The sequence below is a fragment of the Mesoplodon bidens genome (genome assembly GCF_964165515.1).
Source record: "Mesoplodon bidens genome assembly, chromosome: 11".
Lineage (NCBI taxonomy): Eukaryota > Metazoa > Chordata > Mammalia > Artiodactyla > Ziphiidae > Mesoplodon > Mesoplodon bidens.
The window spans coordinates 44,187,742-44,210,859 of NC_138167.1; the positions used below are offsets into that span (position 1 = coordinate 44,187,742).

The following is a 23,118-nucleotide window of genomic DNA, read 5'->3' on the forward strand; positions in this document are numbered from 1 at the left end:
AAGCTGCAAGAACTGTAAAATGTGAAGAGAGGGCACAGGGTGTGTAGAGGGAATGTCAGCATGGAGATGGAAGGAGAGAGGTCTATAGCTTGTGCTGCTGTCGAGAGAAAAGAGGTGTCCAACTCCACCAGATTACTGCTCAGAATAAGGGAAACCAGAGCAGCTGCCTCCCATGAGAATTAGAGCCAGAGGAGACTGGTTCCCTGTTTTCCTAACCTTCTGTTCCCCTGGTGGCTGCCTGGAAACCCTTTCTGGGGATGGTCTGGCTTAGATCAGGGCTGAGGGCCTGAGTACTCTTTGATTCTGGAGCCTTTCTCCCGGGGAGGCTGCATGAGAGGGTAAAAGCTCCAGTAGTGTGAAGCAGCAGCTGGAGGAATGACCAGGGCTTAGAGGCTGGTGGATAGCTGCCCATCCCCTCCTGGGTCCTTTTGGGAGTCCAGTGAGGTGGAATGTTGTACTTAGTTACAACTATCTTCCTTCACCAGCTCCCAGATCAGTAAGTCTCGGACTGAGGGGAGGAGTTGAAGGTAAGATAGTTTCTTGTGTCAGGAGTGTCTCAGGAGACTCTCCTCCAGAGGAGAGCAAGGTAAGGATCAGGCAGGAAGGCAAAGTCTCCTCACCCAAAGCCTTGGATAAATACTCTTAAGACAGAAATGTTCCAGTCAGGTTTACAGGAACTGGCAGTCAGAGTTTAGGGTTGAGGTGGTGAGAGAAGGGGTAAGGATTTGAGAGCTGGGGGATTAGGAAGGTCCCGAGAGGGAACTTCAGCATAGAAGAAAGGCTTCCTGGATTCCACATACACAAAGCTCTTCATCAGGATCCTCCGATTAAAGTCTGCAGTGGCCCAATAATTTACCTTTGACCCCACTGATGACAAGGCTAAAGTGAGTTGTTTATTCAATTTATAAAATGTTAGGTCCTAGTCTTAAAAAGGTGTTCCATTAAGTGTTGGACCTACAAAGGTACATGTGATTACCGCCCTCCAGGAACTCATAGTCTAGAAAGGCAGGAAAATATATCAATAAGCAACCAGAAAACTGTGTCAAGCTAGGGGTATGAACAAGGGGCTATACAAGCAGAAAGATCAAACAAGCTAATTCTGTTCAGGGCATAGAAGACAAGGGAAGAAGGGTGCCCAGAGGTTTCATAGCAAAAGCGATATTTAAATTGTCTCAAGGTAAACACACTGAAAACAAAAGGAGGCTGATTATTACAGGCCAAGGGAACAGCAAAAATAAAGGCAGCAAGAATAAAGGTAAGAACCTAAAGTGTGTATGGTGGTGTGTTGGGGGCTGGGGAGATTGAGCAGGAAAAAGGGGTATGAGATATGAAGCAGAGAATCGTGACTAGAGATAGACTGGGACCAGACTGGAAAGTGTAGACTTTTCCTGAAAGCAAAGGATTTTACACAGGGGTCTGGTGGCAAAGTGGAAGATGGATGACTGAGGCTCAGGGAGACCAGAAGAAGGGAGATCAGTTACAAGACCTAAGCAGTAGCCAGGGTGAGTACTAGGACAATGTCAATTAAAAAAAAAAGAGGGAGGGAATTCCCTGGAGGTCCAGTGGTTAGGACTCCACGCTTCCACTGCAGGGGGCCCCAGGTGTGATCCCTGGTCAAGAAACTAAGATCCTGCAAGCCGCTCGGTGAGACCAAAAAAAAAAAAAAAAAAAAATCCACAATCCCCACCCCCAAAAAATAAATAGAAGCGGGGAAAAATTGAGATACACTGTATTTATTTATTTATTATTTATTTTTGGCTGTGTGGGGTCTTCGTTGCTGCGTGTGGGCTTTTCTCTAGTTGCGGCGAGCAAGGGCTACTTTTCATTACTTTTCACTCCTTTTTGCAGTGCACGGGCTTCTCATTGCAGTGGCTTCTCTTGTTGCGGAGCGCCGGCTCTAGGCGCGTGGGCTTCAGTAGTTGTGGCACGCGGGCTAGTGGTTGTGGCTCGCAGACTCTAGAGCGCAGGCTCAGCAGTTGTGGTGCTCGGGCTTAGTTGCCCCACAGCATGTGGGACCTTCCCAGACCAGGGCTCGAACCTGTGTCCCCTGCATTGGCAGGCGGATTCTTAACCACTGCGCCACCAGGGAAGTACCGAGATACCCAGTATTGGTAATTGACAGGATTGGTAATCAAATGAATGTTGGTAGATGAAAGGCAGAATTAAAAGATGATTCTGAGGGGAATTCCCTCATGGTTCAGTGATTAAGAATCCACCTTCCAATGCAAGGGACACGGGTTCAATCCCTGGTGGGGAACTAAGATCCCACATGCTGCAGGGCAACTAAGACTGGACGCTGCAACTACTGAGTGCGCAAGCTCTGGAACCCTTGCGCCACAACTAGAAAGAAGCCCACGAGTGCTGCAACGAAAGATCCCACATGCCGCAACTAAGACCCGATGCAGCCAAATAAATATTTTAAAAAAGAGGGCCTCCCTGGTGGCGCAGTGGTTGGGAGTCCGCCTGCCGATGCGGGAGATACGGGTTCGTGCCCCGGTCTGGGAGGATCCCATATGCCGCGGAGCGGCTGGGCCCGTGAGCCATGGCCGCTGGGCCTGCGCGTCCGGAGCCTGTGCTCCGCAACGGGAGAGGCCACGACAGTGAGAGGCCCGCATACCGCAAAAAAAAAAAAAAAAAAAAAAAAAAAGAGATGATTCTGAGGTTTCAAGCATAAGTGATCAAGGAGTAGTAATCCTGTTAAGTGAGGTGAGGAACACAAAGGTTTATTTTTCTTTCTTACATGTTGAGTTTATCTGTGGGACATCCAGATGAAAATGTCCACTAAGCAGGCTGCCAGGATGAGAAAAAAGTGAGGCATTTTGATTTGGGAGTCATTAAAATGTATGTAATAGATAAAGAATGGATGCAACTTGTTTAGGGGTGAAGAGTAAGGAAAGGACCCAGGATGGGGAACAGCAGTATTTCAGGGACAGAGGAAGAACTGGCTATGAAGGAGACTAAAACAAATAGAAAGGTTGAAGGAAAACCAGAAGTGCCTCAGTTTCACACTCAGTGGGAAGAAAGCACTAAGACACACACTGTTGCAAAGAGGTCTAAGAGGCTAAGGACTGAAAGACCACCTGAGCAGGCAACCAGGGCGCTGCTATTGATAAGAAAAAGTTTGGGGGCTTCCCTGGTGGCGCAGTGGTTGAGAGTCCGCCTGCCGATGCAGGGGACACAGGTTCGTGCCCCGGTCCGGAAAAGATCCCACATGCCGTGGAGCGGCTGGGCCCGTGAGCCATGGCCGCTGAGCCTGCGTGTCCGGAGCCTGTGCTTCACAACGGGAGAGGCCACAGCAGTGAGAGGCCCGCATACCGCCAAAAAAAAAAAAAATTTGGTAAACGATAGGTGCTTAACAAAGTGGACTGAGAGGTGAATAAAAGAGAAAAATTAAATGTAAACTACTTTCACTAACTTTGGAAATGTTAAGAATCAGATCAGCAGCTTGAAGAGGAAGCACAGGTTTTTAAAAATGGGGGGTGGGGAGCAGGGAGGCAGATTTTAACATGTTTATAGGCTGACAAAAGGGGACCCAGGAGAGACTGAAGATAAAAGGAGAAAATACTATCGAAACAAAGAACAAAAAGAAGTTAAAGAAAACAAGGTTGAGAGCACAAGTGGCAGGGTTGGCTTGCAAAGGAAAAATATTTCTCTCAGAAGAGAGAAGGGGGTAAACTGGCACTGGTGAGTACCTAGATGTTTGTTAGACAGAAGAGAGGGAAGTCTGAGGAAATTGATGCTGCTGTTTCATGAAACAGGAAGCAAATCACCTGCTGAAAACTGGGGTCAGGATTGGGAAATTTGCAATTAATGGTATGTCTCACTCACCAGACTATGAAGTACTTGATAGCAGGGCTTGTCTTATTTCATTTTTTATCCTCAACCTAGCACACAGTAAGGGCTCAATAAATGTTTACTGACTGAATAGCTGGCACAACTATTAAAGGCCCACTTAAGGCTCCAAAGCCAAAAAATAAACACTCCCCCCCAAAAAAAAACCTCCAATAAAGTCAAATATTAAAATGTTATATTGCTAATGGCTACATAAGGAAATCAACTGGCTGGCTGAGTGATTGACAAAACTGACATAGGGAATCAAATGACCAAAAATAATCAAGAATGCTGGCAGCTATATATAAACAAGCAACCAAGGATTCTTAGAGAGGTAGGAAGGGAAGTAAAGGTATAGGCTGATGGGAAATAGGAAAGGCTGTCAAAATAACTTCAATTTCAGTTTCAAGGGGCCATAATCCAGATTCGATCATTTTAGACACAGGTTGGTATTAACTGAACGTAAAATATGTTGGAGCTAGATCTTGGTTTCTAAATACCATTCTCCAATAAAAAGAACAAAGGCTCCTTGGAGAAATGGCTGATCTAGGGCTGGGGCAGGGAAAATACAGTATGAGCCTGAAGCATCTTGTGTATCAGAAAGAAAGAAAGTGCTCAAAAAAAAAACGGATGTAGACTAGGGAGACATATCAGCTAAATGCAACGTGGTATCCTGCAATAGACCCTGGAACAGAAAAAGGCCAACAATGGATGAAGCCCATAAAGCCTGGGATTTAGCTAAAGTAATGTACCAGTGTCAGTTTCTTAATTTTGACAATGTACCATGACAGTGTTAACAATGGAGAAAACTAGGGAAGGGGCATATAGAAACCCTCTGTACCATCTTTGCAACTTTCCTTTGAACTTAAAATTATTTCGAATAAAAAGCTAAATAAAAAAAAAGTTGGGCCTGCCCCTGTTCCTCTGGGTCCTCCACATTTATATGTAGTCGTGGCACACTGATTTGGTCATAAAACTCTTTACCCGGGAGTTAAGTGTAGGACAACTGCACTGATTAACATGTATGTAACAACAGTGTAGCTGGAAACCTTTGCTGGGTTTAGTATATGAAGTTATAACCATATTCTCCCCATTCCCAATCCTCTCAACACACCAGAGACATGGCTTTTTATTAAAAAAACTTTTTTTTAATTGGTTTACAAAGGAGCTACAGACTACATTGAACTAATCTTTGTACAAAAAGGAAAAAAAAAAAAAAAGCCCCAAAACACCCAGAGACAAAAGGTAAGGGGGGAGACAAGAAAGGAAGATACAAAAGAGCAGGAAGAAACTAAGACAAGAGATTAGCATCATACATACACAAGATCAAGGGGAAAAAAGAGCAAGAAAGATGAGAGAGCATTTAAGTTATTTCCCCACACAGCCCCGGTGATAATTGGATTGGAACCAACAACAAACACAGCATGAGATTATTAAGAGATTTAAAAAAGGCAACAGTGGTATGGAGACTGGTTATTGACAGTGTTAAGAGAGAGAAATAAATTTGTTTTAGGCACCAGAGACTGGAGCACTGCCCCTCCCTCCCAGAGGAGGAGAGACTCGGGAAGAAGAAGCAGGCCCTGGAGCAGCTGCCATTGGTGTGTGTAGACGTGGTCTCCTCAGGTCAACCTCAGCATGTTTTCCCAAAATCTTTGTGCCCTAGACTCTAGGTGAAAGCTATGGGATGCCAATGGGAGAAAGGCGTGATCAGAAATATGAAGACTTGCCCTTGCGCACACTGTTCAAGAGCAGCTGCTGGGAAAGTGGGGGTCTGGGTAGAATCCCATTCCTCTGTGGAGAAGGCACAGTGTAATTCCTGAAGGTGAGAAAGGGAAAACACACACCCCAGGAGAGGTATCAACAAGGTCCTCACCACAGGCAGCCTCAGCCCCTTATGTTATGCATTTTTTTCGGATACTGAAGGGAGCTGAGGGACAATCACCATGCCTTTTCTTGCTCAGCAGGGACATGGAAGGCTGGGGCTGTTTGATAATGAGGAAAGGAGAAAATGGGACAAAATACTCATTTCCCTCAAATGAACATTGGGGAGGAAATCTTTTTGGGTTCGGGGAAGTCAAATTAGAGAAGACCTAGGAGGGGAATAAAGCCAGGGACTCCCATTTTTTTTTCCCTTTCCCCGACTCCAATCTGAGGCAAGTGAGCTAAATCTGGAAGAGGGAGTAGGAATTTAAGCTTAAGGCTGCTTAATGTCCTCCTGGGGGCTGGTGTTTAGGGAAGGCAGACAAAGAAAAGAAACAGGTCAACCTCAAAGCTGGTCTGCTCATCCTCCTAGATGAGGTCTGTACCCCAGGAGTAGAGCCAAGAGAGGCACCAGAGAGCACACAGGCTCCTGAACAAAAGGAGTAACCTCCCCATACTTTATCAGCAGTTTTCAAAAGCACTGTTTTCCGGGTTGGAGACGTGCCATATCCTCCTCCCTTTCCCCAAAGCTACTGCTGCCACCTTTCATCCTTGCACATAAGTTACTGGCTCTCTTCTACGGGAGATGAAACTCTGAGAGTTCACATTTCTCCTCCCAACTCCAACAGGCTACTCAGCTTTGAAGAGGGGAAAGGGGAGTTACGCAAAGGGCCCCTCACTTGAGGCAGCTAGACTATCCTCATTTCCTTGGTACCTGGATCAGAACTCCTTTGATCTGATCCCAAGGTCCAAAAGGCATCAGGGTACTGACAATTGAATGAAAACTTTAAGTAACTAGCACCAGGGCTCCCCCAAAGCACAAGAGGGGCCTGATTAATACCCTCAGAAGAACCCCTCAAAAGGTATATAAATTTATTGCGTCCTAGCAAAGATCTGCAGCTTCCAGTATTCACACAATGTGAAGATATTAACAATACAAAATATATTCTGAAGTCAAATATCTGCAGTTCATAGTGCTTTCTCAGATTTGTTAAAAAAATACAATGCTTAGTTTCCTATATAGGATATACAAAAGCAAAAAATATATATATGTATATAGTAGAAATAAAATCAATCAGCCATAGTAATTTACAGCCTTTGTCTCTAGCCCTCCCCCAATCATAATCTTTACCCCACACTTCAGTCTATACTTTCTGGGATCAAGAGTTCTTCTATCTATTCTGAACTCTGAGAAATGTCTGTTAAATTGCATTCTGCATAGCACCCACAAACAGGGTGCCAGCTGGGAAGTCCCTGAAGGAAGATGGTGTGGGTTGTTACTGCTCTGGGTAAAAAGTCAGACAGTCAAATGATAAGCAGATAAATGTGACTGGGCAACCTGAACGGACAAGGGAATAATATTACCACTCCTCTGGGCACCCCCCACCCCACAAGGTTTGGTCATTAAAAAGTTAAATAAAAAAGCAACTCTTGAAAAAAATTTAGAATCAATAGCCTGTCAGTTACATTAATTTCTTCTGGCAAAAATTTCAGGGAAAGGGACTTTCATCAATAAACTCCTGACTCAAGGAATGTGGGCTCCTAACTTCCTGTGGAAAAGACTGAGTGACTTTGCTGCTGGGAGACAAAAGCAGAAGCTGCTTCAGTTTTAGGGCCAAACAAGATACTGGATCTGGCGCTTCCGTGGTGAGGAAATAGGGCAAGTGGAAAAGAACTGGATATAAATTCACTCGTGCTAATGAATGGAGTTGAGGGTAAACCAGCATTCCATTCCAAAGAAAAACATCATCAAATAACCTTCTAAAAGCTTGTAGGCTTCAGCATCATTAAGCTAGTTTATATCTAATAACTTCATACTGGGGAAGATTCCATTCCTTGAAATGCTCTAGCGAAATACTACACACTTCAGTGAGTTATCCTGCCCCTTTCCTCCAGAAGATGCCTATGAACATGATTACACACATAAAATAACAGGTTCTGAGTTCTGCCTTTCAGAGGGAACAAAGGGTGCGATAAGTGGCTGGGCATGGATAACTTCTACTTCAGTTATTAATAGAATTTGATCTGGGGAAAAGTTCCTTGCAATACTTCCTGTGTTAAAAACAGTATTAAGTCTGCAGAGAAAGGACCAAATGGAGTAAACTTTTGTTTAGAATGTTGTTATTGTATTTCAGGTTAAACAACAACACAAACTTACCCAAACCCTAATTTGGATAGATTTTATATAAAATATATAGTAGAATTATAGGATCATCTATTTGTAGTCAAGCTAAATAGATTCATGAAAGGAACTAGGACTCTGCTATAGATCTGGATGTTGGTTTCACTTTCAAACACAAAAATAGTTTCTTCTTTTAAAAGTGCAGTAGAATATCTCCCATTCATAATTGTAACTAATTTAGCAAAAGCAAAGAAATGACCTCAGGAACATACCCAGGTTTTAAGATAGATTTCTAGGTAATGGGCATGAAAGGCATTTGATCTGAATTTATTTTCCAACAATTTCAAATATTAATTTCTCATCTGCGTGTAGATATATACAGGCACAAACACACATTCACACACAGTCATACACAAACACTTCACTTTCTATCAGATTAGGGTAATTTTTTATTGCAGGTCTCTTATAGTATTGGCTAACAGAAAACCTATCCCCAACCTAACAGATTACACACATACACACAGCCATTTCCACACTTCCTCACAGTGAAAAGCTCTCTGACAAGATACCAGAAGGTCGAGAGAGACAATGTTTTAATGGCTGGGCCTTGAGGACAACTCTGGTTGCATTTAAATCTCAGTGCCAAATGCACTAAGAGTTCCCTGCCGCTATAATTTTTGGATCAGTCTCTTCAGCAATCAGGCCACGGAGAAAGCAGGATGGTTTTTCCTGATCTCTCCTATAAACCACAGTGGTAGACAAGATTTCTTTTTTGTTCTGGGCTATCATTCCCATGATGGTGTGTGCTTCCTTTCCCCTTAGGAACCACCCAAGGAAGAGTTAAGGGAAAAGATCAAAGAACCACTGCCTTGCCACTGGTCCATGCTCTGGAGTTTTGCAGAATGGAAACCCAGAACAGGTTCACTGGCTGATGCTCCTTAATAACAATGGGAAAGAAACTACCGGGGACGTTCAAAAGAGGAAGTGTATTTCCTTTTAGAATGTGAACTCAGAAGCCCACACATCAAAGCTGAGAGCTACCTTGGAAGACAGTTGTATAAAGGTCCAAATAATCCACTAACTCCTGAACTGGACTACTTGAGTCACTTCCGCTTCTGAGCACATCATTTTCCTATTGAAAGCCCCTACCTATTATTTGACCATCTTTTCACAGTTTATGTAAACTGATCCCAGATTATAACCTTCAAAGGGTCTCTTGTACAATTCCATAGAAGGACTTCTGATTCTTGATGCTTAGAGCAGCTAATGAAGAGAGAGGTGCCTTTGACTCTCCAGCGCCAAGAGGGTGCCTGCGTCAGTAGTATTTTGAACACTCTCTTCACAGCTACCTCAAGCATTTGCCTGAGCTTCAAGGCTTCTCTATTCTGCTGCTGGGACTAAGGACTTTAAAAGAATGACAGAAGTGCCTCATCCAGGGACCACTACCAAAAACAAAGCATGAAGCGATCAGGTGAGAGAAGGGGAGACAGAAATGGTTGAGTCAAGGAAGGAGTGCAAGAAGCTGATCCCAAATTAAAAGACAAAATTAAGAAAGGAAAACATTATGTATGTATATATAAACTAAAAGCAGAGCATATAAATGCTTAATCTGGTGGGAAGCCAAGACAACATCTATAGAAAATCTTGATGTGTCACAACAAGGCTCAGCCATAAGGAAATAAGGCAATATAAAAAAAAAATGACCAAGTTATTTTGGTCACAGAATGGTCTCCTTCCTCCTCCCAGCCAACCCCTGCAAATGCATCTCTATATATCTTTTATATATATATATATATATAATATAGAATCTGTTTTTTGTTAAAAAGTATTTCAATGATCATATATATTTATCAAGGCATGATGGCTTTAGGAAAAGGGGGGGATCCATCATGGGGGAGCTGAGAAGGGAAATGCAGGAAGTGGAGGCTGGGGTAAGAAGTGTTAAGAAACTGTTTGGGGTCATAAATGCGCATCAAAGGGTGGCACCAACAGAACTTTCACTAATGTTTCCCACTTCAAGGAGGTACTGATGATACAGGTGGATGCCAGGACCCCATCTCTTCTCTTGTATCCCTCCCCCAATTCTTCCCACCACCATGCATTTTTAATGCCTCATGGCTCTCTCTCCCACATGTCTCTTGGACCCATGCTACCTTGCATCCCAGGGTTGATGGGTATGGCCCATATGTCTCTGGCCCCGGGCGCCTGATCTCAGAAGCCATTGCCACTGATATTAATGGACTGCAGATCTGCCACCTGCATGACGTTGATGCCACTGTTGGCAAGACGGGCAATACCCTCTGGACAGATGGCCTCCATGGCTACCATGTTGGTGGTGATGAGGGCCGAAGGGGTGGCAGTGCCGCTGCCTTCTGAACCTGCCCCACTGTCCAGGGGCAAAGTGCCCACACTTAGGGCTACACCTGGGCCTCCCTTCTTATTCTGGTGGGTCTTAATATGCTTTGACAGGTGGTCACTCCTCATGAAGCGCTTGGGACACTCAGGGCAGGCAAATTTCTTCTCACCTAGGTAAAGGAAGAGAAAGAAGATGAGAAACTCACATCTCAGGATGTAGTGGTACCTTGTCCAATTCACTGCTTTCAAACTATATAAGGCAGGATAAAGCTAGTCCTAGAAGGAAAAAAAAAAGCTAGTCCTAGAAGGAGAAAAACCTGGTGACTATCTTTTGCCTTTTGGGGGAACAAAAAATAAGTAAAGGCTGGGGAGTACTCAGAAAGGAAGGAGTATAGCAGAAAAGTAAGGCAGGACCTTCAAAATCCCACTCAAAAGCTAGCTCCTTCCTTCTTAAGGGTTTTCCAGATTAACTCCAATTCCATTCATGATCCATACATTCAGTTTCAAACATAAGTTGCTCAGAAATTTTAGTTATTTCATAGATATATTTTGTCTTTTTCTTTTTTTGACTTGAAATGTGAGAAATTTCTTTATTATTACTCATCAAGCATCAGCTTAATACTGCGGAAATTTCAAATCAGCCCCCAACCCCAAATTCTTGATAAAGAGCTCTTTTAGTAAAGACATACTCTCTTCTCTCCTCTGTATAAAACTTTACAAAATAAAGGCAAAGAACTGTGTACATCTTGCTGTAAATGTTGCCCATAGCTGTGGAGACAGTGTCTGCCCAAGGCTCCCTTTACTGTCCAGGTCCTGAAAGACTCTTGTTCATGAACTGTCTCTTCGCAAAGCGAGTCCGCCACTTGCTGGGTTTATCATCCTGAGGGTCAAAAACTTTCTCACAAAGTCTCAGTCCAGTCTCTTGCCTCAGCTGTTTTAAGTAGGCCCTCATCACTTCATCTTCCTGTTTGTTTGCAGGTTTGGCGTAAATTGCATTAAGTGGAAAACCAGGCTCTCCAGGAAGGGGAAAATTAATGATTCCCAATGTATACATTTCTTTCTCGCCTTGGCTTTTAGAATTGCAATTTTCTGAGTTTCTTTAGACACTCAGAAATGTAGAGAGTTATATGTATCAAGATCCTATCAGCTTCATTCTTAATTTCATAGTTTTTGAAGAAGACATTGGCCTTGAAGTAATAGATAGCTTCATCCACAATATCTGTATCTTTTGTCTCTCTAGGAGTGGGTCCTTTGAACTGACTTCTGACAGGCAACAGTGCCATGTTTCCAATGAGTGTGGTGTCAGGGTCCATGAGGGAAGAGTGGTAAGCCGGCATATTGGAGGCACCCAGGTTTCAACCCCAATGAGGAGGATCAGGTTACAGCACGGCGCTATTTTGTGTCTTTTTATTCTGGTCTATTACTACCTCTCATTTCCCCAAGTTCCTGCTCACCTGTGTGTGTGCGTTTGTGCCTCTGTAACTCGTCCGAACGTGTGAAGCGCTTCCCACAGTATGACCAGGTACACATGAATGGCCTCTCGCCTGTATGCCAGCGCAAGTGCGCCCGTAGGTGTGAGGTCTTGCCATATACTTTGCCACAGCCTTGCATATGGCAAATGTGCTGTTTCTTCTTGCCAGGATCCCCAGAGCCCCTGGAAGTGAGAACACAACTATTCATCATTCATTCTAGAGACAAAAATTAAAAAATCACAAAGTATCCATCATAATTACTGGATCCACTCAAAACTAATCCAAACTTTTATTTTTTTTAAAAAAAAGCCCTCTCGGGCCTCCCTGGTGGCGCAGTGGTTGAGAGTCCGCCTGCCGATGCAGGGGATGCGGGTTCGTGCCCCGGTCTGGGAGGATCCCATGTGCCGCGGAGCGGCTGGGCCCGTGAGCCATGGCCGCTGGGCCTGCGCATCCGGAGCCTGTGCTCCGCAACGGGAGAGGCCACAACAGTGAGAGGCCCGCATACCGCAAAAAAAAAAAAAAAAAAAAAAAAAAAAAAAAAAAAAAAAGCCCTCTCTTTAGTATCAAAAGATAAATCTTTAGTTGACTCGGATGTTTGATGTTTGAAGAGATAATCATTTTCAACGTGACTTGTGAAATGTGAGAGGAATTTTCTTATATTTTTCTGGAAGTTAAGTCTCAATACAAGCATTTTCCATGAGAACTACTGTGAATATATGGTGACATGGTGATATTTTTGGCTGGGAACTTACTTAATGAACAATGCGTCTCTCCATTTACGCACTTGGTGGAGAACTTTAAAGAAAACATAATATTTTACAACTATAGAACTTTTCTCCTAGAATAAAGGTCAAGAGCCAAACAGTAAAGATTAAAAGCTGAAAAGAGGGCTTCCCTGGTGGCACACTAGTTAAGAATCCACCTGCCAATGCAGGGGACACGGGTTCGAGCCCTGGTCCAGGAAGATCCCATGTGCCGCGGAGGAACTAAACCCATGTACCACAACTACTGAGCCTGTGCTCTACAGCCCACAAGCCACAACTACTGAAGCCCATGTGCTGAGAGCCCATGCTCTGCAACAAGAGAATCCACTGTTATGAGAAGCCCACGCACCGCAATGAAGAGTAGCCCCTGCTCACCACAACTAGAGAAAGCCTGCGCAGCAACCAAGACCCAAGGCAGTCAAAAATAATTTAAAAAAAAAAAACTGAAAAGACAGAGCAATATCAGAGACTTCAGTGGAAAAGGACGATGGGATGGATAAAAGTTAAAAGGGGAAATAAGGACCCTAACTAATTCAAGGTATGTAAAAAAAATATTCCCTATATGGAGCAAATCCTAAGCTCCTCTCAGGAAATCAGCTTTGAAATGTTTTTGCCAAACCAATTTGTACCATGTGTGAACCATTAGTGGGCACTGGGGAGATTTCCAAGAGGGATTTTTCTTGGGTTTTAACAGCACATATTAGTGGGGCATGGGGAGGGGGGAACCAACCATAACAGAAATGAAATCATACTTAGGTAGAAATCACAGAATTTCCCTCAAAAACTTAAATCCACTTTAAGTTTTGTGAGAGGGAAACTCTATTGTACTCAAGTGCTTTTGATTCAGGTTTTTCCTGTAATATAGGGTAACCCGCAAAGAATTCAAATTATTTCTTGTTTTGGTACATTTCTTATTTTTGTGCTTGCTAGCTAGCTAGCTAGCTATTAATTTATTTACTCACTTTACTTACTTACTTACTTATTTATTTTTGCGGTACGCGGGCCTCTCACTGTTGTGGCCTCTCCCGTTGCGGAGCACATGCTCCAGACGTAAAGGCTCAGCGGCCATGGCTCACGGGCCTAGCCGCTCCGTGGCATGTGGGATCCTCCCAGACCGGGGCACGAACCCGTGTCCCCTGCTTCGGCAGGCGGACTCTCAACCACTGTGCCACCAGGGAAGCCCTGTGCTTATTTTTAATGGAACAAAACTTTAACAGATTTTTTTCAAAGGCATTTAAAAAACTACGTGACTTTTGGGCTTCCCTGATGGTGCAGTGGTTAAGAATCCGCCTGCCATTGCAGGGGACATGGGTTCGAGTCCTGGTCCAGGAAGACCCCACATGCTGCGGAGCAACTAAGCCCGTGTGCCACAACTACTGAGCCAGTGCTATAGAGCCCGCGAGCCACAACTACTGAAGCCTGCACGCCTGGAGCCTGTGCTCCACAACAAGAAAAGCCACTGCAATGAGAAGCCCGCACACCGCAATGAAGAGTAGCCCCCGCTCGCCGTAACTAGAGAAATCCCCCGTGCAGCAACGAAGACCCAAGGCAGGGGCTTCCCTGGTGGCACAGTGGTTAAGAATCCGCCTGCCATTGCAGGGGACATGGGTGCAAACCCTGGTCCGGGAAGATCACACATGCCGTGGAGCAACTAAGCCCATACGCCACAACTACTGAAGACCGCGTGCCTAGAGCCCGTGCTCTGCCACAAGAGAAGCCACCGTGATGAGAAGCCTGTGCACCACAACGAAGAGTAGCCCCTGCTTGCCGCAACTAGAGAAAAGCCCATGCACAGCAACGAAGACCCAATGCAGACAAAAATAAATTTATTAAAAAAAAAAAAAGACCCAATGCAGCCAATAAATAAATAAATTTATAAAAAACTATGTGACTTTCTATTCTCTTTCAAAATCAGTGACTTGAAAAAAAGAAAGTAACTTGGAGCTCTCCAGAGATAATACTGAATAGCCAGTACAATAATGAGAAAATTTTTCAGAATTCTGTTCTGTAGGACATATTAGATTCCTTGATGGAAGAATTTTCTACTCAGAATAAGTATTTTTATCTATTTTGGGAGAAAAAAAGATTATGGAAAACTCACGATTTTCACACAGCCACTGTAAAAAATCATTACAGTAGGTATGTTTCTTTTTCTTTGCCAGGCTGTTTTATAAGCTATCTTGTTAGGGTACTTCCCTGGTGGAGCAGTGGTTAAGCATCCGCCTGCCAATGCAGGGGACTCGGGTTCGAGCCCTGGTCCAGGAAGATCCCACATGCCGTGGAGCAACTAAGCCCGTGCGCCACAACTACTGAACCTGTGCTCTAGAGCCCGCGAGCCACAACTACTGAAGCCCGTGCACCTAGAGCCCATGCTCAACAAGAGAAGCCACCGCAATGAGAAGCCTGTGCACCACAACAAAGAGTAAACCCCACTCGCCTCAACTAGAGAAAGCCCGCATGCAGCAACGAAGACCCAACACAGCCAAAAATAAATAAATAAAATAAATAAATTTATTAAAAAAAAAAAAGAGTTGAAAAGGATCAGAGCTGGAACCAAGACCCCATATATAATCTAATCAAAAGCACTGTACTGTCTCTGATCCCTTTGCAACACTGCCAACACTTAAAAATTTTTTAAAACAACCCTTTCTTTTTACCTCCAAGTCTATTAATTTTTCTTCTTTATACTCTTAAGAAATTGGCTGAGTCAACTTACCTTCCTTCACTATCTTTACAGTAGGGGCAGGTGCATGCTTCCCGCCGGGTCCTCCGACCAGCTTGGGGTTGGGGATCTGGGCTGTTCTCTCCTTCCTCTCCACCTGTTGGGTCATCATGTATTCCATCACCACCAGCCCCATGGAGGCCAAGCTGAGTTCCATGATCACCTGAAATTAAGAGAGTAAAAGGGTCAAGGTGGGAAGTAAGGGAGGTCATCACAGCCGCAGGCATCTCAGTGACACTTCACTTTTACAGCACCATTTCTTCAAAACTTTGAAGTCACATTCACTGCCCATACTTGAAATCTCAAGAATCAGAGTTGAAGAGAGAAAGAGCCAATAAGTCTATGAAAACATGCTCATTCTCACTCAATTTTTAAAATGCAACTCTATTTATAATAGACTTGTAATTTTTCACCTATCAGGTTACAAAAAGTTAAAACTCTAATAATGCACAGAATTGGCAAGGATACAGGGAAACAGGCATTTTTATATACAGGTGGTGATAAATTAGTACAAACTCTTTTTTTTTTTTTTTTTTGGCTGTGCCGTGCAGCTTGCAGGATATTAGTTCCCCAACCAGGGACTGAACCTGCACCCTCAGCAGTGAAAGTGTGCAGAGTCCTAACCACTGGACCACCAGGGAATTCCCAGTACAACTTTTTTGAAGGCCAATTTGGCGATATTATTAAAAATTTAGGGCTTCCCTGGTGGCGCAGTGGTTGAGAGTCCGCCTGCCGATGCAGGGGACACGGGTTCGTGCCCCGGTCTGGGAAGATCCCACGTGCCGCGGAGCGGCTGGGCCCGTGAGCCATGGCTGGTGAGCCTGCGCGTCCGGAGCCTGTGCTTCGCAACGGGAGAGGCCACAACAATGAGAGGCCCACATACCGCAGCAAAAAAAAAAAAAAAAAAAAAAAAAAAAAAATTTAAGTGCACATCTTCAAAGAAATTTCACTTTGAATCAGCAATGTCCTATGGATATATTCATAAGTACACAAAGATATCTGACAGTAATGTTTTCTGTAGCTTTATAACAACAAAAAACTGGAAAAAATCAAAATGTACACCACTGAGGAACTAGTTAAGTAAATTACGATAAACTTATGCAATGGACTACTATACATGCATTAAAAAGAATGAGATAAAGTTCTGTACTGTTATAGAAAGATGTAGAACAAACCTCTTATTCATTCCCAGAACTAAAGTGCTATGGAACCAACCAAATGGAAGTGACTAAAAATAAGACTTTAAGGGATTCCAAACTAGAAAACATACAAAACCGGAAAGAGGAAACTTCCTAAAATGAGCAAAAAATTGTGCTGAATATTCAGCGGGAAACAGTACATGTACATTATAAATTTTAACACAAAGAGAAAAGGAAAGAGCTGAGGTCAAAGTTAATTCGTTTTCTTTTTTTTCTTTCGGCCATGCTGCGCAGCATGATAGAATCTTAGTTCCCCAACCAGGGATTGAACCCACGCCCCTTGCAGTGGAAGCACAGTCTTAACCACTGAACTGCCACGGAAGGTCCTCTAAGTTAATTCTGTGTAGCTAGATATACATCCAGGAAAGTTTCGGTTTGGGATTGGATGCTTTTCAGAATGCTACAAAAAGGAAGAAAATATCGTGCATACAATCTATTATGTTACTTGATGTCATTTCCTTTTAAAGATAAACTTGTGGACTTCCCTGGTAGCAGAGTGCTTAAGAATCCACCTGGCAATGCAGGGGACACGGGTTCAATCCCTGGTCTGGAAAGATCCCACATGCCGTGGAGCAACTAAGGCCGTGCGCCACAGTTACTGAGCCTGCACTCTAGAGTCTGCGAGCCCCAACTACTGAGCCCACGTGCCCCAACTACTGAAGCCCGTGTACCTAGATCCTGTGCTCTGCAACAAGAGAAGCCACCACAATGAGAAACCCATGCACCACAATGAAGAGCAGCCCCCGCATGCCGCAACTAGAGAAAGCCCACGTGTAGTAACAGTCCCAAAGCAGCCAAAAATAACTAAAATTATTTTTTTTAAAATAAATTAAAAATAAAGATAAATCTGTCTGAATCACTATAATTTCTGTCCTGGTTAAATTAAAATAGAGAAATGCTACAAAGCTCCAGGCCAGTGTTTCTCAAACTTTTTAAACTTGCAACCCACAGTTAAAAAATATATATATGACACTGTGACCTAGTACATAAACATGTAACTGAAACAAGTTTCACAAAAAAATGCTTACCCTTATGATAAGCAGGGTATTCTGAAATTTTCTAGACTCTATTTAAATTTTTTTTCCTTAATGCTGGTCATGACCCAGTATATCGATTTTATGAGTTACTAATGGGTCACACTTGACATTTTCAAACACCGCCTCTCTAGGCCAATAGACAGAAGCAATGTTTTAAAGGAATACATAACATTCTTTTCAAGCTTTCAAATCTATCATAAGCATTCACCTATGAAAGCACCTTGTAAATAAGTTAATGACTCTATCCATATTTAAGATTCCAATAAGTGGAGAGTGTTGAAATGGCCAACTTTGTTTTATCTATTTTATAAAGAAGGAAACTAAATAAATGGGGTAGGTCAGACTTAACATCTAGAAACCTAGGCTCTTGACTTTACTTCTGTACCTAATTTCAACTCTTTTCAGCTCATCAACGTAATTTCGAGTCACAATACCAAATAAGCAGCTCTCTTTTTTTTTTTTTCATTATGCGGGCCTCTCACTGTTGTGGCCTCTCCCGTTGCGGAGCACAGGCTCAGGACGCGCATGCCCAGTGGCCACGGCTCACGGGCCCAGCCGCCCCGCGGCACGCGGGATCCTCCCGGACCGGGGCACGAACCCGCGCTCCCTGAATCGGCAGGCGGACTCTCAACCACTGCACCACCAGGGAAGCCCAATAAGCAGCTCTCTTTGTACTTTCTTTCTCACTCTACCACTTCTAAGCACCAGCTTATTGCATTAAAATAAATTTAATTTGAATTTTTTGAGATTTTCATGATACTGGCAGAACTAAAACTGGGAAGTACTGGAGTACAGGTTAAGAACAAGTTTTGAAGTAAGACAGACCCTAGATAAGATCCCCTACACTATGATTTGATTAGCTTTTCTGGCAGTGATCAAGTAACTTCTCTAGTTATCAATTTCTCCATCAGTAAAATTGGGATGAAATATTAATCTCAAAGTTATTGTGAAAAACAAATGAAATAATACACGTAAGGCGCTTAGCATAGTATCTGTCACATAGCAAACATTCAATACATTGTAGCTATTACTATTAGGAAAATATCTTGTGGAAAAAAGATAGTGAGAAATCATGGAATAAGATACACCAGTATTTCATGTAATCATTCCACCTTAAAATTGTATGTGTTACTGAGTGGAAACTCCCCCTAGTGGGGATGGAGAATTTATCCTTTAAAATAAGCCAAATAGCTCAGCAGACAAGACAGGATGCTAGTTAGTAATGCCAGTGGTTACCTACCAAAAATTACCTTCAGAAGAGAAATTTATAAAACTGTAGATCCAGCTCTCTATAATAGGTCTTTAGAAATAAGACAAAACTATGGTGTATATCAGCAGATCATCTTCTTTGATCTATTTTCCAAGCTAACCTAACTCCATTAAAATTTGAGAAGCAATCCATTAATCCCCAAAGTTCTCCCTTGTCCCAATCAACTGGAAAGAGGCAAATCTTTCTCCATTTTATTGAAACATAAGAGTAATATTCCAGGGCTTCCCTGGTGGCGCAGTGGTTGGGAGTCCGCCTGCCGATGCAGGGGATGCGGGTTCGTGCCCTGGTCTGGGAAGATCCCACATGCCGCGGAGTGGCTGGGCCCGTGAGCCGTGGCCGCTGAGCTTGTGCGTCCGGAGCCTGTGCTCCGCAACGGGAGAGGCCCGCGTACCGAAAAAAAAAAAATAATAATAATAATAATATTCAAGATAGGCATAATACACTAAATAGGGACACAAAGAAATACTTAGATATCAGGACTACTAAAACTAAATCTCTAACCCTCTTTTCAAATTCTTACAAAATGGACAATCAAAAATTAACATCCTCCTGGACCCCCACAATGATTTCAAATTTTTTTAAAATAAGAAAACTGAGAATGGGCTTAGATAAAATGAACAATTTTGAATTTCATTTAACAAAAGGAACAGATAAAATGTCAACAAAGCATCAACATCAGACCAAAATCTGTTTCCTGTCTCTTTTAATAACAGTTTTAGAAAAAGAACAGTTTTATCTTAAAATGTGGCACTAGTTAAGCAATGAAATAAATTAAAGATTTTCCTTTCCATGATTAAAATAACTAGTAAACCAAAGGCACAGTTTAATGACAGTCTTGCCCAACCCAGTGGTTGCCTCTAGCATCAGTTTCTGAAATAGCTATGGCAGTTACACACTTTTTTAGTTTCCTCGAAGTGAAGAAGTGTGCTGAAGTCATGAACTTTCAAGACCACCACATGGTAAGTCAAACACCCTATTCTTCTCTGAGAAAAAACTTGGGTAATACTAAAATAAGATGAAATAAGAACCTCCTCAGTAATTTTCAGAAGGGTGGTTCCCATACACTTCCCTATTTATCTGCTTTCTGAAATGATTTTGGGAACACTGTGTTCTTTAACTTTAATTCAGTAAGTATTAATACAGTAAGACTAAAACTTTAAAACTATACCTATATTAAACACACAATGGGTTTTCTGAATATGTTTCAATTTACACAACAGAGTTAATTCAAAGAAGCATATCTCAGACCACAAAGTGTTTGTGTCTTTTCAGCCATGTTGAAACAGAATATTGGTAACACCACTTATGCGTGAGGAACAGTTATCCAGAATATGGCCCCAAATCAAGAAATAAAAACATCTCTAAGGACTTCCCTGGTGGTCCAGTGGGTAAGACTCTGTGCTCCCAATGTTGGGGGCCCGGGTTAGATCCCTGGTCGGGGAACTAGATCCTGCATTCCACAACTAAGAGCCCACATGCTGCAACTAAGACCCCGTGTGTTGCAACTAAGACCCGGTGCTGCATTAAAAAAAAAAAAAAAAATCTCTAGTAACGGAAATAGATGATTCACAATACATAAGGATCCAGGGATTGAACCCAAGCCCTCAGCAGTGAAATTCCTAACCCCTGGACTGTCATGGAATTCCCCTTTATATTTCTAAATAATAATAATTTTATTCATCTAGTTTCCCAGTCCAAACAAAGTATATTAGAGGTAGAAAATTAGAGAAAAAGGAATAGAAGAATCATACCTTTAATGGCACAAAAACTGACAACTGGGAGTGATATATATAAATGACCCACAAATCCATCCCTATATTGACTATTTGGTTACTCTTGAAGTACAGTCTAATGTAGAAGAGATAGGATAAATGCTTGATTCTGCCAATCAGTAGTTTTTAAAATAATGAGTCGGTTTCCTAGACTCCTTAGAAAGTGACTAACGGGGCTTCCCTGGTGGCGCAGTGGTTGAGAGTCCGCCTGCCGATGCAACGGACACGGGTTCGTGCCCTGGTCCGGGAAGATCCCACATGCCGCGGAGCGGCTGGGCCCATGGGCCATGGCCGCTGAGCCTGTGTTCCGCGACGGGAGAGGCCACAACAGTGAGAGGCCCGCATACGACACAAAAAAAAAAAAAAAAAAGAAAAGTGACTAATGAGTTCTCCTTTTCTTAAAAATCAAGTTTCCTGAGATACAATTCACATACAATAAAAATTCACCCTTTTAGTAAGTTTAGACCAGGGTTCTCAAACTGGCACCATTATACTCCCCAGGAGACATCTGACAATATAGGCATTTTTGATTTTCATGTTTAGCATCTAGTGCTGCTAAATATTCTACAATGCATAGGACAGCTTTGCTCCTCCCCCTCCAAATAATTACCTGGATCAAAATGTCAATAGTGCTGAGGTCGAGAAACTATGCTTTACACAAATGTATACAGTAAGTAATGTAACCACTAATAAAGCACGATAGAGTATTTCCACCACCTCAAGTAGTTCCCTTAAGCACTCCCCCATAGTCAGTCTTTTTTGCATTGATATGAACTCATGGATTTAAACGTATTTGATGCTTCAATCCACTTCAGTTATTATCCTTACTGATGCTCAAGCTATCCTGCACTTGGCCACAGAAACATCAAGTTGGCTCCTTTGTTCTTTGACAAGATGTCTCACGTTTGATATTAATTTTCTGCTCTAGATCTAGAATCAGCTATTTCTTCAAGTATTCCTAGTTTCTTTTCATGGGAAATTAGTATTCAGGTACCGTAATCTGGTCCTCTAGTCATTTTAGTTATTTGAAGCTCTAGTAGATTTCACAGGAAGGGATCATGTGAACACTATTTCCTTTATTCTTACATGTTAGTGATCTTTATACTTGGAGGTCTATTTGTCTGAACAGAAAATTCTTGGTTGTTGTTTTATTTCCTTGATTCTCTTATATGTTAATCCATCGCATTCTAACACTAAACATGCTGTCAAAAAGTCTAGTGAAAACCCATTTTCCTTCATTTGTAAGTGATTAGGTCTTTTTTTGCTAGGATGCCCAAATGTCGTTTTTCTTTAAAGTCCACCAGTTTTAATAGACTATGTCTCAGTGTTGGCCATTCTGGGTCCATTTCCCCAGGCATATTTTTAAATTTTTAAAATTTATTTATCTATCTATCTATTTATTTATTTATTTTTGCCTGCATTGGGTCCTTGTTGCTGTGTGCCGGCTTTCTCTAGTTGCGGCAAGCAGGGGCTACTCTTTGTTGCGGTGTGTGGGCTTCTCTTTGCGGTGGCTTCTTTTCTTGCAGAGCATGGGCTCTAGGTGCACAGGCTTCAATAGTTGTGGCACGTGGGCCCGAGAGCACAGGCTCAGTAGCTGTGGCTTGCGGGCTTAGTCGCTCCACAGCATGTGGGATATTCCTGGACCAGGGCTCGAACCCGTGTCCCCTGCATTGGCAGGTGGATTCTTAACCACTGTGCCACCAGGGAAGTCCCTCCCAGGCACATTTTGGGAAAGTTTTCCTTCTGTCCCATGCATTTGGCTGCTTTCTTCCTTGGGAGCTTTGTTCACATGAATGTTGGTTCCTCTTTGCCTATATTTTGTATCATTTCTTCTCAAACTCCTTTACTTCTTTTTTTTGTAATTTATTTTTATTTATTTATGGCTGAGTTGGATCTTCGTTGCTGCGCGCAGGCTCTTTTCTCTAGTTGTGGTGAGCGGGGGATATCCTTCGTTGCGGCGTGTGCGCTCACTGCGGTGGCTTCTCTTGTTGCAGAGCACAGGCTCTAGGCACGCAGTCTTCAGTAGTTGTGGCTCACAGGCTCTAGGGCGCAGGCTCAGTAGTTGTGGCACACGGGCTTATTTGCTCTGCAGCATGTGGGATCTTCCTGGACCAGGGATCAAACCCATGTCCCCTGCACTGGCAAGTGGATTCTTAACCACTGCGCCACCAGGGAAGTCCTTCTTTTTTTTGGTTTCTTTTATTTTAAAAGCTTCCCTCTTTCTATTACATATAAAAAATTAATTGCTTTACTTTGTGTTTTTTGAGTCATATTTGTTGTCATTATTTTATGTTCCTTTTATTTTCATCTTTATTTCTGAAATGATTTTTTTCTCTTATTTCTAATTTTTTTGTGTGGTCCATCAGTTCTCTTTTCAAATTCTCCTTTTCTCCAATCACCTCAGTTCTGAGATTTTTCTAATTAGAATGTAAACTTTCTCTCATAACTTCCATCATTTCCTAAATTAGTTCATTTTCAATTTTCATCTGTATGGTGAGCATGTCTTTCCAGGAGCCTTCCACTGCCTTAGGGAGTTTTTCTGCTTTTTTCTGTTGCTGCTATTGCTATCTTTTGCTAACAGTAATGTTACATGGATTCAAATTCATTTTTAAACTTAAGTGAGTTTTCCTGAAATTTTATGAGGAAGGGGTACG

The 23,118-nt window shown here is 42.7% G+C and overlaps 1 protein-coding gene and 1 pseudogene across 2 annotated transcripts in view; both read right to left on the minus strand.

The window, feature by feature from the left end:
• Positions 1 to 8,298: 8,298 nt before the first annotated feature.
• Positions 8,299 to 23,118, minus strand: part of SP1 (Sp1 transcription factor) — a 41,597-nt gene continuing 26,777 nt past the window's right edge. The window contains exons 4-6 of the mRNA XM_081249021.1: positions 15,181 to 15,349; positions 11,683 to 11,882; positions 8,299 to 10,398 (exon numbers count right to left, since the gene is read on the minus strand). Coding sequence (XP_081105147.1) covers positions 10,085 to 10,398; positions 11,683 to 11,882; positions 15,181 to 15,349 — 683 coding nt within the window. The 3' untranslated portion in view covers positions 8,299 to 10,084. The remainder of the gene's footprint in view (positions 10,399 to 11,682; positions 11,883 to 15,180; positions 15,350 to 23,118) is intronic.
• Positions 10,466 to 11,647, minus strand: LOC308625103 (actin-related protein 2/3 complex subunit 3-like; annotated as a pseudogene). The gene has a single exon. The product of its transcript is annotated as an actin-related protein 2/3 complex subunit 3-like (transcript).